At 39.2% G+C, this 19,660-nt stretch overlaps 2 protein-coding genes across 2 annotated transcripts in view; both read right to left on the reverse strand.

The window, feature by feature from the left end:
- Nucleotides 1-999: 999 nt before the first annotated feature.
- Nucleotides 1,000-10,700, reverse strand: PUS1 (pseudouridine synthase 1). Its single transcript, XM_072415716.1, has 6 exons — nt 10,622-10,700; nt 9,102-9,331; nt 7,365-7,502; nt 4,337-4,439; nt 3,071-3,762; nt 1,000-1,714 (listed from the first exon to the last, which is right to left on the reverse strand). The coding sequence occupies exons 2-6, from the start codon at nt 9,315-9,317 to the stop codon at nt 1,664-1,666; spliced, it is 1,200 nt and encodes a 399-aa protein (XP_072271817.1). The 5' UTR covers nt 9,318-9,331; nt 10,622-10,700; the 3' UTR covers nt 1,000-1,663.
- Nucleotides 10,701-15,659: 4,959 nt separating this feature from the next.
- ULK1 (unc-51 like autophagy activating kinase 1) overlaps nt 15,660-19,660 on the reverse strand; it is a 64,517-nt gene continuing 60,516 nt past the window's right edge. Inside the window, exon 28 of the mRNA XM_072415717.1 lies at nt 15,660-19,276. Coding sequence (XP_072271818.1) covers nt 19,221-19,276 — 56 coding nt within the window. The 3' untranslated portion in view covers nt 15,660-19,220. The remainder of the gene's footprint in view (nt 19,277-19,660) is intronic.

Raw genomic sequence — 19,660 nt, forward strand, 5'->3', positions numbered from 1 at the left:
TCATCACATCCTGTTCTAATGTGGTAACCCATTTTTCGTGAATGTGCATGCTTACACAGCCTGGCTTCATATAACGTGCTTCCTCCCCTTCACAACCCAGCATTACATGAATGAACACATTGTACAATTAGTCTGCACCACCAAGTGGACAGCAAGGAGCATTTTGCTGTGAAGTCTACTAATCATTTATTTCATTGCAAAGAAATGAGAAGGCAAATCTAAAGGAATGCCAGACGTGTTCCTTAATACAGTGATGGGTAGTGGCAAGTGTAGTGAAGGGATAAGTAGTATGTGAAATACGGTACTTCATGGGTGTTCAGATATCAGGGGAAATAATGCATAAAATCTCTCAAGTCTTACAAATAAGGATCACAAATGGGATCTTGAGAATACAAACTTTAATGAAAATTATGAAGATAAGCAAGATTTAAAGGATACCTAAATTCATAAATTTCTTTTTGATGTAACACCTTTTAAAAAAAAAAAAAAAAAAAAGGGTGCATGGCAGCTCAAGGCCTCCCAGGATACCTAAGTCACGCATCCCGGGAGGCTCTTAGGTGCTCCTTCTGCGCATGCGCAGGAGCCTTTTTGTGAAAAGGAAAAAAATTGCACAATGAGATCAGCCAATTTTTTCCAAACTACGTCATCTGATCTCACGCCTGGGTCTGGTGATGTAGGAAGAAGAACCCGGAAGTAGAGAAGAAGATGGCAGCGCCTGGACGACACGGGACCTGATGCAAGACGCCCCCGGATGGATCAGACTACCCTGCGGGATTGAAGGTATTTTTTTTCCAGTTTAGTTCCTCTTTGTCATCTTAATAAATTACTATAAATAATGTTAAGCTATTCTATATAAGATCTAATATTTACAATTATTTACAATATTTATCAACACCTTTTTATCTTTAAAGACCCCAAATCTATTCCATAGTGTAGGTTATCATAGAATTAATTATTTTTCTTGGCTCTTCTTAACTTAGGAAAAGACAAAAGACAAAGTCGGGTTGTTGAAAATGTTTATTAAAACAGAAATGTGTACTGACTGTTTAGCTGAAGAACTCACTTCTGTAAAACTTTTTTTTCTTCTCCCAATTCATTATGGTAAACAAATTAGCAGCAAATCTAGGCACAAACATTTACAATCAAATGGTGTGATGTCTCATGAGGCTGACCTTTAGTGTTCCAAGGCCTGCTAAATCTTCCATATTAGAATTCACAGGCATTGGCTTTTTATTAAATCTTTTATCTTAAAAGGCACAGTAAGAAAACATCAACCTATATATATTTATTGCTGCATTTATGATGCTGCAAAATAATACTTTTGAAATCACAGCAGATCTTGGTCTCTTTAAAAAAGAAAAAAATATACCCATGGGCATCCAATTTATTTACTCATCAAGACAGTATGGCACGTTCCTTCAGCTTATCCACAGGAGGTTCTAAATAAAAGTACTGAATATTCTTTTTGGGTAAGTGGTTAAAACAAAACGTGTTGGAAACAAATTTCTTTATGCAGTAGAAAATACAATTCCAGTGTAAACAGCTGTAGTGCCTTTTTAGAATTTCTCTCTTCAAGAACTTGCCCACATTGAACGGTAGAGTCAACATATCAGAGACCATCAATCTCTGGAGTCTTGTAGCAGCATAACGAGCTGGAAAACTCTCAGTCAGAGTCTCCTCCATCATCACTATGCACAACTGCCGAGTTCTCCACCTGCAAAACATATAATTAATTTATTAATAAATTATTTCTGGAAGTAGACAAAAAAAAGAAAAAAAAAAAAACAATCCCAAGTGCTGATCCCAGCGACTAGCATTAGGGCCAGTGAGGCCTATATGTATACTTCTAAGTCAGTGATTGATTAGTTATTGAAAATATAACCTTTACATCAATATTTAAAGCCACATATGACATCTCTCATTGTTGTATTCTAAAAGGTTCTCTTCAAGTATTTATTCTTCTGCCAAGAAAAGGGTTATTTTCAGAAGTACTACATAGACTATCACATTACATCTGCAAACAACAAAATGTTGGCCAAAATGTGTTGGCTATTGATAAAATATAAATAGAGCATTCAAAATCTTTTGGAGAGGTGGTATTAGAATTGGTATCTGACTACTGGCCACTGTTAAAAGGACTGAAATGATGAATATGAACCAAAACCTGACTCCACTAGCTATCTGTAACCTCACACAAATCTTTTACAGATACTATATTTTACAACAGGAGCTCAGTAATACAAAGATGTTAGAAAGTGGTGACATGTAGCAAACAACAGTTAAAGGCTACCACTAAGTTTTAGGGGGTTGCAATGTTGCAAGGGGATTATATAGGCCAGCGGTCGCCAACCAGTGGTCCTTGACAAAATTTCCGTGGCCCCATGTCCCCCATATAGATTGCAGGTTCAGAGCTGTGGGTGGGTTGTGTCTCTGGGCACAACCCACCCACTCTCTCATTGCATTCCATAGTGACATCATGATGGGTTCTGGCATCATGATGTCACTATGGGGGAGGTTTGTTCCCCTTTTGAGTGATGCACGGTCCGTGAAATTAGTGGTTCGTGATGTCCAAAAGGTTGGCGACCACCGATATAGACTGTTTTCATATCACAACTTACAAAAAAATAAACAGTGTGCAAAGAACTACAGACTAGTCACTGAGCAGAATGATGGACTTGCATGTAGCTCTACACTTCAATGCAGGCTCCTGGACCATGACATTTCTGTATACTCCTCAGGTCTATGAAAAAACTAAAACCCACTCCATTCCACAGGAGTGTTGTGCACATCAGAAAGAGTAAAATGTCTGGTTTAAATTAGACAACCCTTTGGCTAGCATGGCTTAGGGGAGTGTAGTTGTTGAGAATTCTCCCTTTTAAAGCCATACAACTCCAATATGAGTCAAAATATGATGATTTAGAGATAAGGGTACATTGGTTCGTATGTAATAACTGCAAGGAATGGTTTTCCAAAGCCACAAACCAGTACTGCAAACATCTTTTAACTAAGAAGAAAAAAAACATAGCTGTCTCATCAATGCAGATAAATCATGTAGAATTGGACTGGTTACCTTATGGTCATTAACATTCTGTTGTTGCGAGGTTGCATCATAGTCATGTATAGGTAACGTTGCAAGCCAGTTTGACATAGACTTTTCTTCAATTTCTGTTTGGATGATGGTGGGGTATATGTGCTCCTTTTTAAAAGCCTCAATAGCCCCCTCGTTTTCTGCCCAGTCTAAAGACTCATGGAAGCCATCATTGCCAAAACGCCGGTTGTACTTCTCAAAGTGAACCCTCTCCAGAACCAGGCCTAGGCCAGGAGCTTTAGGAATGTCAACTTTTTCTTCTCCCCAGCTGCGCTGCATAATGGAAGGAGCCGCATATCCTTTTACCACTGCAATAACCAACCCAATCATCTTTCGTATCTGATGCATCATGAAGCTTTGGCCCTTTACTTTAATTACAGCAAGCTCCAAGCCCCCTTGCTCAAATGGAGGCTCACAGCACATCTCCATGATATATCGCTTTGCACTGGGGTCCCACGGTCCTTTCTGTGATGTGAAATTATGAAAATTGTGAGTTCCTTTATACAGGGAAAGCAGTTCATTCACTTTGTCTAATGTTTCCTGGCTAAGTCGGAAAGTTTCATCTTGTGTTTCATGGTCCTTGTGTGCAAATACAAAAGTAGGCAGTGTGTAGGAGTACGTTCGAGCATCACAAGAGTTCTTGGAGTTAAAGCGCCCCGTCACCCTCTTTAAACCTTTAAAGAGAAACGCAGAATTAGAACAGTAATAAACTGCCAGCTCTTTTTTTTTTTTTTTAATCGAGCAATAAATCATAGGCAAGGATGCAATCTACAGTCTGTTTAGAGAACAACAAATGCTTTATGTCATATGTTTTCACTAGCCACATATGCAATGAGGTTGTTCACCAGAGATTATGATGGAAAATTAGGAGCATTCTGGTTACTGTACATCATAGCTGAACCTCTTGATTACAGTGAGCAAAAGAAGCATTTATGTCTACATGCATCAGCAGAAAGTGAAGGCACAGGGAGGTCCATGACACTATGTATGGATTTTGCAAGTTCTCTGCTGTTTTCAGACAATGTTGCATACAATGTGCAAGGGTGTACCCATTTGGCTAAAGCAGATGTAAATGTTTCTCAAAACTAACCATGTGCTGAGGTGCTGCTTGACTTTAAAGACTTCGGCAGCATAATTGTTGTCCTGTCTCCTTTATAAAACAGCATAAACCATTCGTTTTCAAAGGTTTTATATTTTGAAATAATTAAAACAGTCATGTCCATGTTTCCAGTATTAGAGATTCCTCACCCAGAACTCTGATGTGTAAAGGAAGATGATTATTTATTTTCTCCACTGTGTTATCAATCAGCCTAATCTTCAGTGACACAACTTGGCCTGCAGCAGAAACTCCCTGCAAAAAAAAAAAAAAAAAATCAAACAAAAGAAATTATTTAAGCCAATCCTCCCTCTCCCAAAACTTAATCAATACACTTTAATTGGCAATTTTTAACATTAAAAAATAAATAATAAAGAAAAGGTTTTGAAAAATACTCAATTTTCGTAACATCAGGGGAAGTGGACAAAATTCTTAATATGGTAAAACCCTGGTGGGAATGTCTTGTGTGGTGCCATACATTGCTTTCTATTACATATCCCACCCCACCTTTTTTTTTCAGATTGAAGGTAGTTGTAGGTGTGTAGTGGATATAGAAGAGGAGACAACTCCACCTCCTATAAGCAAGGATTACCTAACATATGTGCCATAACACCCACTATAGTAGGGTTGTAACAACACATTTTTAACAACCAATCACCAGCTTATGGAGAAGGCTCAGTTCTAAACTGGAATTGCTGTCCTAGTGATATTTATTCCTGTGGTGGTTCTAAAACATTAGGAAACAACAATACAGTTTAGAAGATAAGGCATAGGATAGGACGTGGAAGGGTTACATTGCCTGTTAGATTTTGCATGCCATTTGTGTCCCATATCGGGGAGATTCGTCCTCTATTTCTGTCCAGGTGATCATTACAACAGTACAAGTATAAAGTGGAAATTTACCAATGGAGACTATTTTTTCCATTATACCCATCCAAGGAGATTTCCACTTGTGGAAATATTTTCTCTTACTTTTGTGTCAATGGGACAGGCAAATAAAATCTCCCCAATTAGACACAGATGGCAGAAGAAATCAACAGGGGGTTTTAAATATTCTCTACTTCATCCTAAATGAAAAAGGTTTTGACTTTACTTTGAGTCACTGACCTGGAACAAGTATTCAGAACAGGAGTTGGTTTTCCTCTGACTTCACCAGCTGCAAGCTTGTTCCAGATCACTCACTGAAAGTATTGAGTATTGAGTAAGCATGCTCTTATAGATGTCAAGACAGATCACAGGACATAGGAAATAAAGCCGACTAGAAAGAGAAAATAAAGATTACTTTTAAGGTGTATTTAAACCTTAAGCTAGTTTTAGTATGTTTGGCATCATGTTTCACTTGTAACTTATAAACACTTTTTCTTTCTGCAAACTTTCCTACCTGGAAATCCTGCCAGTAAAAGAACTTTTTGTTGCAAACTGTAACTAAAAAGAGTTGTTAGTCTGTAATGTATTTATGTTCAGTTGGCCATTGTGCTCCCTGTTAGGTGTATGAATGCCACCTGCAGACATGATTGTCAGAGGAAACATACATGGCAGTCTGACAACAATACTTTAAATTAAGGGGCTGTGGCTTAGGCTAGGTACACATGTGCAATGGTTCTCGTCTCATAATCAGCTCGGAGCTGATCAGACTAGAATCTTGTCGATTGTGAACGCACGTCATCCATGACTTATGGATCCGCCAGGGAGGTTGTTCGGACAATGGACGACGTACGTTCGTAATGGAAGTAAAGGGGGAGAGAGTGCAGTGGGGTGCAGTTCCCTCGTTCTCCCCCTCCTCTCTCCATAGAGCAGAACGGTGCTGTATGTACAGCACTCATTCATGCATCATGCAGTCGTTAGTCATTGGAAAGAATCCTGAAAGATCCACTTGTAAAAACAACTGATTAAAAAAAATATATATGCACTGAATGTATGCACTGAAGCTACCAAATATAGTTTCATTATTTATAAAAATTGTTTATGGTGAGTTTTAAAAAAAATTAATGTCAGCAGAACAACTTGCTTTGGGTTTCCAAAGGAGCAGCCTATGAATTTTCTCAAATTTAAAGTTTAAGCTCACTTTCAGCAGATAAGCACTTCTTTCTTTGAGGTGGCTAAGCAGAAGTCACCCATTTATACAGTGTCATAGGTGCCGGATATTTATCTAGACAGACAAAAATGTAAACATTGTCTGGGGTATGCAACACTCAGATTTTGATGGGAAGAGGAAATCTAAGTGCTCAGTTAGTGACCCTCATTTTGCAAAACGTGATGGATGTAATAGGAAAGCTCAACATTGCCTGAAAGCTTGCCAGCCTGTGTAAACTAATTAGAATCATCTGACCTATACTAGAAGTGAGAGCATGGAGATGATGAGCAGACTGTGTCATGGCTTATCTCTGTGCCATGGTTCAACCCTTTTATTACAATTTGAGAAACTTTGCTCAATGACAGAGAGATTTACTTGAAAACCATGCAATGCAACGGGTCCTTAGTCTTCTGTTTAAGCCCAGCTTGTACCTCTTATTTGCTTTCCATCAGAAGAACCTTGCACACATCCTGAAGAATCCAGCAGTGAGTATGAACCGCAATGCTGGTTTCCACTAGGGAAAGAGGAGAGGTTTTTTTCTGCCCAGAGATAAACTTTAGGCAGAAGTGGCTTGAAAGAAAATAGAGACGATAGGTATGCAGGTCTGCAACATTTTCAGCACTTCACCATGGGAATGACACAGCTAACACATTTAGAGACCTGGCAAAGCACAAAATCTTATATCAGCCATGAACGAAATGGTACTATTCTGTTGATGAATAAATCAAATTTTTATAAAATAAATTTTCATTATTGGTCCAACCAATATTTATCAAAAAGGGATGCTGGTCATAACAGAAAATCCAATCAAATTGAACCTACTGCTGTCTTTTTTTCTGCTACATAGACTTAATATAAAAAACAAGCATGACGTGGCTTATAGCTTGTAAGCTGCAAACAAGATAGATACTCACCACCACCTGTCCTCTGAGGCCAGAAATTACTGAGTGGGTTTAGTTATGTAAGCTTTTTAAACTCTCTATTTTGTGTCCCTAATAGGTATTAATCAGATTAGGGGTTGCATTACTGAAAATGTACAGGGAATCTTGTACAAGTCACAAAGGAAAGGAGAAGAAAGAGCTTTCCCATTCATGTCTAATACTAACCTTATCAGTGCGTGCACACCGCTGAAAGGACATTTTCTTCATTTCTTCTGCATGATTCTCAGGAATACAGTCAGATAGGACGAGAGCTTGCACAAGTTCATCCTCAATTGTTTTGAACTGTGAAGAACCCACATTTCGCTGCAAAAATAAACAACAGAGCAAAAACTGTGATTATTTTACACCCAAATTAGAGTGGAGAATAACACCCTGTACTGAATAAATATTCAATACCACTTATGTATCTTATTATGTATTATGTATCTAATTATCTTAATAAATTAGATAAAAAATGTCTATAAACCAATATTTTTTAGTAAAATTGTTGCTTTATAGAAAGGCCAGTCCATAGCAAAAATGTGATAATTACTGTGGTCAGTAAGGGCTTACAGCTGTGATAGTTGAACTGGTTAATGAAAAATAAATTTGTGCAAATGAGAATTCCCAGCTATCATTAATCTTCTAAAACAGGGGTGTCAAACTCAAATATACACAGGGCCAAAATTAAAATTTAGACAAAGTTGCGGGCCAAACTTGAAACTGAAATAGCACCCATACTACAATTCCCTGCTTCAAGAAAACAGTCCAATACTTCAATTCCCAGCATTACTTGCGTCTATAAAACAGTCCAACGCAGGGCCACGCATAGGCAGAGAGGCCGGCGGTCTATAGACACAAGTGATGCTGGGAATTGTAGTAGCGGCGCTATTTCAATGCAGTGGCAGGCCAGCTGCAATTCATATTTAGGATTCGTTTGGGGGCCAAAAATAGGGGCGTAGCGGGCCATAGTTTGACACCCCTGCTCTAAAAGTATTAAAAAAATAGTTTGTAATGCTTTGTATCGACTGTAGTGATCTGCAGGCCTATGCTCACAAAATATCCAGGCAGGTGATACATTTCTCTATGTTTTTATTTGTGAAATTCCCATAGAACGTGCTATATAAAGTAAATCCATACATGAACAGACATGAATGTAGACACCTATTGTAATGCCTTTTAAACCCTCTATTTTATCCAAGTACATGAAATTATGTTTATAATGGTGCAGAGACTGCATCTCTCTAAAAGAAGATTAAGCATATCAGAAAAACTAAAGCACTTGGAGAAAATCATGCTGGAAGAAATATATCAGATGCTGCATTAAACCTTCTAGGAGAAGGGTTCTAATAATCACAAGGGCAGAAGGGAGTACATTTTGGAAGACTTACAGGGCATTCTAATAGAGGTAGTCCCCAGGTTACATACAAGATAGGGACTGTAGGTACATTATTTTAATAAATGCAATTAGGACAGATGTTTGTCTCAACATATTATTAGGCAGCATGGTGTCAGTTACTGTATAAAATCCTCACTGTGATTTAATCACAAAGCAAGAAAAAAAAAATCCTCATGGAGCCTAGACGTTCTTTAACCTTTGGAGCAAGCTGTGCTTTGATATGCAAATAGAAACAACTGCAGAGTTTGTCTTGGTCAATAAAGAGTTACAAGATGCTACAGATCAGCTCCTAAGATCACCCACAACCTGAGCTAAGTTTAGCAAAAGATTTTTTCCGCAAGTCATGCAAACCACCCCCTTCCCCCCTATCAAGCCCGCGTCCTGCACATGAGCGAGCAGGGAAGTCCCGTTCATATCTAGGAGTCATCCGTATGTCGGATGTCCTTAACTCAGGGACTACCTGTATACATTTTTGGATAATGACAATGTTTTTATGTGTGGATACAATGTGTGGCTGTTATTACCTGCATGCCATGGTAACCTTTTCCAGAATAAGCCATGAGTAGGACCACTTTTTTCTTGGGATATTTCTTTGCCTGATCTTCATGGTCAGACTTAAACCTCTTGGAATCATGTCCATTTTCCTCCACAGTCTCTGAGCCCTCTTCAAGACTTGATGCCTTCCTGGTTTCCCCTACACCACTAGGATGTAGTAGAGTCTCCTCCTTTGGGGAAGCCATGAAAAGATTGATCACTGCAACAAAGGTATACAGAATACTTGTGAAATATAAGCATTGCAGAATATACTAGGAAATAGCTATAGACAATGTCCCTAAAAACATCTGTGAGTTTTTATTTTTGTCTGTGCCCCTGCCGGGAATGCAAACCCATTTTTTCGCCGTGGTGACCATAGTCACTAAGAAAGGCTAGGTACACATGTGCAATGGTTCTCGTCCAATAATCAGCTCAGGGCTGAGAATCTGGCATGTGTACAGCCCTCGTCGTCCGAATGACTGTCCTGGTGGATCCACAAATGATGGACGACGAACTATAGTAATAGAAGTGAATAGGAGGGAGAGCGCAGCAGGGTGCCGCTCCGTCATTCTCCCCTACCTCTCTCCATAGAGCAGAACAGTGATGTATGCACAGCGCTCATTCATGCATCATGTAGTCATTTGTAGTCGAAAAAGATCTTTCATGATCCTTTTTCAACAACAATTATTGCACATGTGTACATAGCCAAAGAAAGTGAGGGGAAACCCAACATTTGGAGAACAATAGGTGAGAAGAAATGGGGACACCCATTCTGGAGACAATGGTACTATTGTTCTCTTTGAAGAAATCCCCTCCCGTTTCCTGTTGCATCTTTAGGGCAGGAAGTGAAGGAAATTTCCCCCAGCAGGGTGCAAATAAAAACCTGCAGCTGTGCCCATTCTGCAATAAAACAAACATACTTGCCTGTCCAGTGAGTGCACAGCTCAGTGTATGGACCTGGCATATGAATAATTGCCAGACAGGACTCTGCTTTGTAACAGAGCTTTGAAACTCCCAGGTGTGGATAGATAAAAAATACAGAAAATGTATCCGCTCCCTGATATTTATGTGATTAGTTTATTTAGTTGTCAGGATTTTATCATGGGCCACATTGTTAGGTTTCCTATCAGTCATAACTCCTACTTATTGTACAGCGCTGCATAATATAAATCCTGTTTATTAATAATAATATAATTTACATCAATGTGTTATAATGCATTGCAGTAATCTGCACACACCTGACTAATGTGCAGCACATAGGTGCTAAATCCCTGCACACACAGACATCTCTTCTATATTGTTATATTCACACACATATTGATTTCACTTCTATCAATGACTATTACACAGAGTCTGGGGATACATAAAGCATGCAGCCTGATGAATTAGATGCCAGTATGAAATGTAACATGTCTAAGCTCCTCACAATAAATGGAAGCCGCAGTGACAACGCACACAAACACGGGGAGGGGACAACCGGAGGTGCCCCGGTGATCTGATGAGGAATTACCTGCACGTGTATGCCAAAACCTTGTCAGCTACAGGACCTGTGATGATGTCAGGATCATGTGACCAGAATTGTGCTGAAAGCTGGGTGAAGGACCTGCGCCACGTGACTTGACTCGAATAGGCGGGAATGTATGAGAAGCTGGTGTGAGCTCTGCTGGCTGGTAGTGGAAGTGCAGGGCCAGTGCAGAGGACGGGAAATATTACAATTATTATACACCCGTGTGTTCACTTGTGTTTACTACTACACATTCGTGAAGACTGAGCATACACCCCAATTATTATCCCAATCCCCACAGTACATTGGAGGATTATTTAAAACATTGAGTCATGTGACTGAGGATAAAAGCCCTATTCCTGTGTAACAGCTCTTGTCCCACTTACCTTTCTGACCTGATAGAGAAATACTCCCCCAGCCGCTCTCTCCGGTCCTCTGATGACCTACTACTAACCTCCTCACTCATAACCTCATCACACACACGGCTCCAAGACTTCTCTAGAGCTGCCCCAAGTCTCTGGAATGGTCTTCCTATTCACCTTGCTCATACTTTCTGCTCATTTAAAAGGGACCTCAAAACCTATATTTTCAAACTTACCTATCTGTCCTGTACTGTCCCTTAAACCCTCACTACTTCCCACCACTACATATCTCCCCTCCTATTGCCCCTGATTTATTTAATTTTATGTATTTGAGTTCCCCAAGGCTGGAGAGAATACACTTTCATAAACTGGGTGATCCAGCAAACATGGATTTCCTAAAAATCAAGATATTTGTTAGCAAATGTTTTCAATCCTGGATCAGATCCATTCCGGGTTTGCTGGATCACCCAGCTTCACTGATGAAAGTGTATCCTCTCCAGTCTTGGGGAACCTTATTAAATCAGGGCCATTGTGTGAGACTTCCCCCAGCTCATAGATTGTAAGCTCCTCGGGGCAGGGTCCTCTCCTCCTCCTGTGTCACTGTCTGTATCTGTCATTTGCAACCCCCATTTAATGTACACCGCTGTATAATATGTTGGTGCTGTATAAATCCTGTGTAATAATAATAATAATTCACACATATCTGTTTACACACAGGCAATGAGTGGACCAATCACCAAATGTTTACGTTCTATAAAAGGGTAAATACCATTTTATATAGGGTACAATTTTGCTTTGAAATGTCTGATACTAGCCATGTGCAGAAAGGGCTTTTCAGGCACCGATTCCACGCATGAGCAGAAATTTTGTCACTTTTTTATTTTAGTGACAGCAGGTCTCCAGCAGCTTGGTATCAAACACTTGTATAGTTCATGATCAGGTGAGGTAGCCAAAAAATGATGACAGCACCAGATGCTTCCTCTACGTTGGGATGGAGGAGGATCCCAGGACAGCGCCGGGGGGAATGGGGCTCTGCGGAATTAGGTAGGTGTAGTAAATGGTGTTTTTATTTTTTTTATTAATAATAAACTGGATTTATATAGGGCAACATATTAAGTGACATTGTAAAAGACTTTTTATAGTACAGATCCGCTGTAAGGCAGCCCAATCATTTTGTTGAGCTTCATAAAGCATTACCATGAATCATGGTTCTTGCATTGCCATGGGGTGAATTGATTCTCTAGCTGTATGAACTGGGATTTTTGTAGCCAATATGCATTATTAAAGTTGTCCTATTGAGGTTGTATGTATTCTATTACATGGGACCTAAACTGTATATAAATAGTAATGACAGAAGTAACATGCAATGAGAATAAAGCCCTGGCTCCCAGTGTCACTTTGTTTTATCTTTACACTATGGCGCATGTGCTGTGTAGAGATTGGCTGACATTGTTACATCATCAGTGGCCATCCAATGGCTGAAGAGGATCACTGTCCGCTCAGAAGACCAGTGTGGAGCCGACGGTGAAGATGGCAAAGTAAGCAGCAATGACAGGTCTTGGACAACAGGAGTCATCATCTTTTTCTGATTTGTTTTGTGCCAGTCATTGTTTGGAAAGGCATTTGTACATTATACACGTTAATTAAAAAAATCTTATCTATGTTAAAATGGTAACCACTTCAAGCTGGACTAAAGTAAAAACACAAAAAAGTCACCGTAGATCTGTCCTCCATACCGTGCTGCGTTGTCCTGGTTTTCTTGCTTCGTCGTCATCCTTTTCCTTCTTCTGGCTACGTCACCCAACCTAGCACTGTGCAGGTTTGAGATCAGGTGATGTGGCCTGCTGTAGTTGTAAAAAAAAAGTGCTGATCTCGCTGTGCATGCGTGAGATTGGCATTTTTTTCCCCAATGACTTAAAGGCTCCTTCTGCGCATGCCTGGTGTAGGCATTGGTACAGAGGTGGTGTGCACAGAGCTGGGCATTGGTAGAAAGCGCTGATCCATGCTTAATGCAGTGGCTGTGAGCACAAATGTGATATGCACAGAGGTGGGCATTGATAAAGTAGCAAGAACCCCAAAGATGTAGAGCAATTGAGAAATGCATTGGTACAGTGGTGGTGTGAGCATAGGCAGTTATTGGCACAGCGGTGGTGTGAGTATAGGTGGTTATTGGTACAGCAGTGGTGTGAGCATAGGTGGGTATTGGCAAGGAGATGGTGTAAGCATGGGTGGGTATTGGTACAGTGGTGGTGTGAGCATAGGTGGTTATTGGCACAGAGATGGTGTAAGCATAGGTGGGTATTGGTACAGCAGTTGCGTGCGCATAGGTGGTTATTGGCACAACGGTGGTGTAAGCATAGATGGTTATTGGCACAGCCGTGGTGCAGAGAGGCAGACATTACATACAGTGGCAGTAAGCACAGAGGTGGCCCTGACGTAAATAAATTAATTTTAATATTATGGTTGCCAGTTACAACTTGTGTCTTTTTCTCACTTTTTATCTGTTATTTTATATTACAGCTAGACAACATTTACTGATGATAGAACAAGTACTGTAATGCTTTCATTTTTTCTGGGTAAATAAGATAATAAATAGGAAACTTTGAGCTTTAGTAGAGATGCAGCTCGCTCTATAATAGAGCTTAATTATAAAATGTCTTCTGTACCATTTAGCTCCATTACAGACTGAAACATGACACAGCGTAGGAGTGATAGTCTACTAATAAAGTTTTACTTCTATTTTCTGGTGTGTGGCTTTCTGGGAGAAGTGGTGCATTTTCTGAGATAAATGCATAGGTGCCAATATATATATATATAATTTTTTTTTTTTATACACATACATACATTGTTTTCCCCCTAATCCTAATCCCCTAAAAGACCTCTAATAAATTGGAAGCAGTAACATCTTTATGATGTGTCCTTTGCATGGCAGTCAGTCACTTTTGTTAGTCTTACACTTACTGATTATTAGAAACTACAATTATAAACACATTAGATGAACATAACGAATTTGTCACTAAACTCAAGACAGGGTTTCCAAAATTTAGGATTAGAGTACCAGGTTTCAGTTTTGGCTAGAGCAGCATCTGCATGGAGTTTGTAAGGTCTCCGTTACTTTACATGTGTTTTCTCCAGTCTCCTCCCACATCTCTGGAATACACTGGTAAGTTGTCTTTCCCTCCAAAATTGGCCTTAGAATAAATACTTAAGACTATGGTAGGGATATTAGATTGTGAGCTCTTGTGAGAACCAGTTGGTGACATGACTATGGACTCCGAGGTACAGTGTTAGATGTGTGCTATAGAAATGCATAAATATTGTTCTTGGTACCAACTTGTCAGTAATAAATCACTATCAATACACAATTGCTGCAATTAGAATGAATGGGCTTTCAGGTTCCCTACACTCTATAGCAGCACTTGTGGAAACACAGTGGTATTATAGTTATCTTGGCTCCACATGGTGCATGGTATGGATAGGAGTCATCGCCCATAAGTACACATTGGAATTTGTGATCAAGAACACACTCATACACATCACTGACTGAAGTTACCAAAAGCTGTGCAGATTGCACTTGGGGCCCCTCTTGGCTAAAGGAGCATCCAGGGTCACACACTTTGCACCTCCCTATGCCCCCCCCCCCCGATAGAGCCACCTATGGATTTAGTCCACATTCCTGTTATCTTCAGATATAAGTGTTCTGTATATCCACAGGGACTTGGAAAAGTCTACCAGCACTGGTGATTGCTTTAATTCTTCTAGCTAGGAGGGTTATGTGGAATCCAAAATTGGCTTGATGTATAATTGGTGATTTTACTGTGTGTTTGATTGATCTTGGACATTGGCCTTGTGTGTCCTGACTGGACTTGAATTCTGCCTGCCCTGATCATGGCTCTATTTCCTAGCTTTGTGAATAGGTTTTCTCCACGCTGTGGTGTTTTAAAATGCTGTGGTGGGCTTCAAAAAAGAAAAAAAAAATACTATCATGTATGTATGCCAATTCACCTGGCCGACACTTGTTCCAAAAAGCTTTTATGAACAGCTATGGCCATCCTAAGAATCTTCATATTTAATATACTTTCAGGATTGTTATATTGTAACCACCATGATCCCATTTCACACTGTGGTTCCACCCACCAGCGACTACATCTCCACTGTATCCAGTAGTGACATTTGGGCTGGCAGATCAAACCACAGCTTGCAAGGGTCAGAGTGGGTAATTGGCATACCCAGAAGTGTTGCATCTGAAGATCATTCAGGCAGCAGTAATTGTTCAAATTGAAAATATTGCAGCAACACACTATAAGACAGGAGAGTATAAAACCTGCTGCTGCCTAAATCTTAATTGAATTGTTTATAGGAAACAAAGTCAAATTTATGTGCCAATCTCCATCCACAGACATTACCTGAATGCAATACATTCTGCTTCAATGGGAATAAGTCGCTGCTCTCTGCAGACAGTAAGATGCCTGGAGGGTACCGCACTGCATGTAAGTAAAAAATATGCTGATTTTTACATTTAATGTTTGTAGACATTCCTAAAACATTTTCACATTAAGGGAAACAGCGGAATAATATTTCAACATAAGCACCATCAGTTCTCATTATAAAATGATCTATCATAAACTGTGTTCATTCATTAGTAGAAAGAACAAAAGAAGCAAACATTTTGGTTGCTCACATTTTATTTTTTATTTACATTTTCTTTCTGAAGTTATACAAATAAATGAAAAAAAAAATGCAACACACAAAAAACAAAATGGAAGTAAATTAAAAATGAACACACTTGTCACAAACCTATCCACTGCATTCGTTTAAATTCCTAGCACAGACATCCCCTTTCAGATGCATTTCAGGCAATTTCACTACAACTTACATTTTCAAATAAACACGCTTTCATTCATAAAAAATTTTTTTTTTTTGTTATGGAAACAGAAATTTGAAATTTAGCCTACACGCACGTGCAACCAGCTGGCATTAGACTTCGATAACTAAAAGGTTTTTCAACTTTCAACATAAAAGGTCAAATTGCTTGAACCATAAAAATCTCTATTGGTTGGAAGTGGACCAAGACCAACGATGGAGGCACACGTATGGACATTTGTTTTTGTTAATGGGAACACTGGTCCCCACATCTGTCACGCATATCCTGCTGCTGCCACTATGACCCACCAGCAGGGGGAGACACAGCTTCCCAGAATCACCAGGTTTACAAAATTTTGGCTGGTCATGAATGGGCAGCTTTGGCATAAATATTGTGGAACACATCATTAATGTCAATGGACCAAAATTGCTCTGCACTAGGTAGCAAGAAAAAGCCCTTCTCTACATGAGAGTCATTTGCCCTGGTGGACATAGAAAGTAACCTAAACATCTAACAGATGTCAAGGGAAAGTTTTTTTTTTTGAAAGTGAAAAACCCTTCAAATGAAACCTGCAATGCAACAGTCACAAGGACTCAATCCAGCAGAGTCCTTCTAGGGTTCCTTTGGACTGTATACCAGAGAAGAGGAACGAACAACTACAATAGCTGATTGCTGCAAAGGCTACCACAATGTCCTGCACTGAATCAATAAGGCTTCAGAAATAAATCTGTTTACTCACACATCAGCACACATGCTAAAGCACACCAATTAGCCTTTGATTATCCTTTATGAACCTCAAGGATGAGCGGCTGAATACAGAATATCACTTTCCTGCATAACAAATACTCTGTTCCACTATCGTAGCAAAAGAGTTTAAAGGGCACTTTTCTTTTTTTTACCTTTTTTTGGGCATTTGATTTTTTTTTTAAATATTTTTGGCTAACACACAATAAATACCAAATCTAAAGAAACAGACAACATAAAAACTTGAGGAAAAAAAATTCAATCCAGGTAATGGCAAATAAAATATCGCTACATAACCCTTGAGGCCTAAAGCCGTGTAGTTGTACAGAGAAAACCTGCTTTCCTCTTGGAAAGCCAACCCATTTAAGGGTTTAATGCTTATTGACCAAAACGTTAAATAAATTTTCAAGTATTAAGAGACAAATAAACTACATATGCAGTGGTGCATGATCTTGCTATTTAAGTGGTTGAAAAAAAAATTTAAGCTGGCCATAGTTTTCTTTGCTTATTCGGAGTACAATTTTTCAACAACTTTATGATTCAGGCAGCTAAAATTTTCCAGCATTCTGAAAATCAAACTACCAATTTTTATTTTTTTGCACTTAGCAGTCATTTGTGAACATCATACAAACAACACAATTATTGCACACAATGCTCAAATGTGATGCATTGCTTATGATAAGATGTGGCCAATGTCCCCACCATGACTGCAACACTGCATCATACAGTATAAAGACCCCACGGTCTCCATCTGAGGCAACACAGTGAAAATACTATAAAACTTACCAATGTTTACTAGCAAACAAGGATGTATGACAACACAATTTGATACTAGCCTAAATGAAAAGGATAAGCAATCTACTGCCTGAACATGACCCACGTATAAAACAAGACCTGTAAACCAGGAGTTATGGCATAATACTTCTGGATCTTAGCAATCCTTATTACATTGTAGCAGCCTCATGTAGATTCCATGGCTGCGACCACTAGAATATTGTCCGTGTCAGGATTTACTATCATCATTTTCGTTCCTGATTACATATGATGGCAAAATAATAAACAAAAACAAAAGTCTTTAACAAATTCCATGGAAATTATTCTCTTGAAATGTTTATATGATTGATGTAGTGGCAAAAATCCCATATGCCAGAAGTAAAAGCTACGTTTATCATTCTTCCAGGACAGGTCCTTGTACACAAAAAGAATGGCAGCTCTTGTAAATGAATCCATTCCATGGCAAACAGAAATAGATCGGAACGCAATGACAAAATATAGCAAAACGTTTGGTTGATAGGAAGACAAAGCGATGACAAATGTGGGACAGCCACGCTTACTGCTATAGTCCAAGAAAATCTACATTATATACATATATCTTTATGTACACTATAGTATATACACTGCTAGTGTAGTACAAAAGGAAATAAGAACAGAAAAGTAACCTTGGCTGATAGTAACCTTTCTTTCCCAAGTCTCTGACAGAACAGTTGCTATTGTGGGTTCACATATCCTTTGTTTTAGATTCATGTTCTTAAATCTTGGTTGGGAATAAAGTGCAAGATATACAATATTCAAAAGAACATGCGGCAAACTGATATTCATCACCACTGCCTTATGTCCAATGGAAATATCTGCTTGTGCGATCAGCAGCTCTTTCTACATTTAGGTCATCCTTCAGGACAGCTTTACCAGTTGCATGACCCCACAATAGTTTTGGTAAACTTTGCAAGATTTATACAATAGCTGGGATGGGTTAGTGAGGAATTTGTAGCTAGTAAAGAGGAAAGATGTATTATGGGTGAAATCCTAAAATATAGTGCTTGCCAGTGGCTGGGATGATATAAAGTCTGTGAAAGATCTGATTCTGTGCAAATTCTCTAGTTCCAAGTCTTGGCGAGCATGTTCAGGATTTCCCAATTGTCCAACTCTGTGGGTGAACAGCATTGCGCTGTACAAATATTGCCCTCCTCATTCATATCCTGTATTAGTGCTTAATAAATGAGAACAGGACATAGATCCAACCAACAGCACTAGAAAGTAGTCTCACTAATCTGGAGTTGTGCAAAATAAACATTTAAAGTGATGTCTGCAGGAAGTATAATAAAAGCAAGGTGCAGCCTTCTCGTATATAGATTTACATATACCTCTGCACAAACGTTCAGTACCAGCTGACGATAAGTTGAATGCACATGTTGCAGAGGATGAAATATACTCCTGGCAAACCATAGCATTGTAGGTAAAGGTGTAGGTCCATTTAAATCTGTATACCAGGCTATACTCCCATATTGATTAGGCTGGAATAACACATTGCAGTATTTTGCATATCCTCTTCAGTAGGAAAGATGTCCTACTATCATGACATAGTAACATGTAACAACTTGATCACTAATCTAGTCATAGTAATGAAAAAGATCCATAATTATGATTAAATGAAAAGCTTCAATGTTTCCGATTCTTCCAGCAGTCGAGGGAATTTGCAACTTGATAAAGGATTACACTGTTTGAGATGCCAAACCACAGCTGTGCCTGATGCAAGAACCCAAAGAATGCCATCAACCTGAAATGCTGACATGGAGCTTGTGAAGATTTTTGTGGAAAAATCCAAGGATGCAAACTGGAAGATGACGGAGACAAAGCTTTATGCGCAAATGCTGCCTTGAAGCGCATATAGTCGGCGTTCTATGCAAAGTTTACCTGTAAGGAAAAGCAGAAAACATTAATGTCTCTCACAGAAAATGTAAAAGAGCAAAGAGGCAATATTGTAAACACATACATATTTTAAATTCTACAACAGGAGCTGTACCCGGCAACCATTTGAACATAGTTAATCTACATGATTTGAAGCACAGCGGTTCTTTATTGCCTCCAAATACCCTAAAGATCATATTTACAGCCGTACTAGTGATTACTTACTGCACACCTGTATTCCTTATGCCCGATTTAATCTGAAACTTGCTATAATGTTGAATATTACCAATGAAGATATTTTTAAAATTCCATGATATAAAGCAGCGGGCACCAACTGCTAAATTTTCGTGGTCCGCGGCTTTGGCCAGTGCACCCCCGAGCAGGGTCAGA

Source organism: Pyxicephalus adspersus, chromosome 6 (genome assembly GCF_032062135.1).
Source record: "Pyxicephalus adspersus chromosome 6, UCB_Pads_2.0, whole genome shotgun sequence".
NCBI lineage: Eukaryota > Metazoa > Chordata > Amphibia > Anura > Pyxicephalidae > Pyxicephalus > Pyxicephalus adspersus.

Excerpts from the sequence above, each read along its gene's own strand:
- PUS1 (XM_072415716.1), bottom strand. The coding sequence starts at position 9,317 with ATGGCTTCCCCAAAGGAGGAGACTCTACTACATCCTAGTGGTGTAGGG. Across the intron at positions 7,503-9,101 it reads AAGGTTACCATGGCATGCAG|CGAAATGTGGGTTCTTCACA; the intron begins GTAATAACAGCC and ends TTATTTTTGCAG. Across the intron at positions 4,440-7,364 it reads GGTGTGCACGCACTGATAAG|GGAGTTTCTGCTGCAGGCCA; the intron begins GTTAGTATTAGA and ends TTTTTTTTGCAG.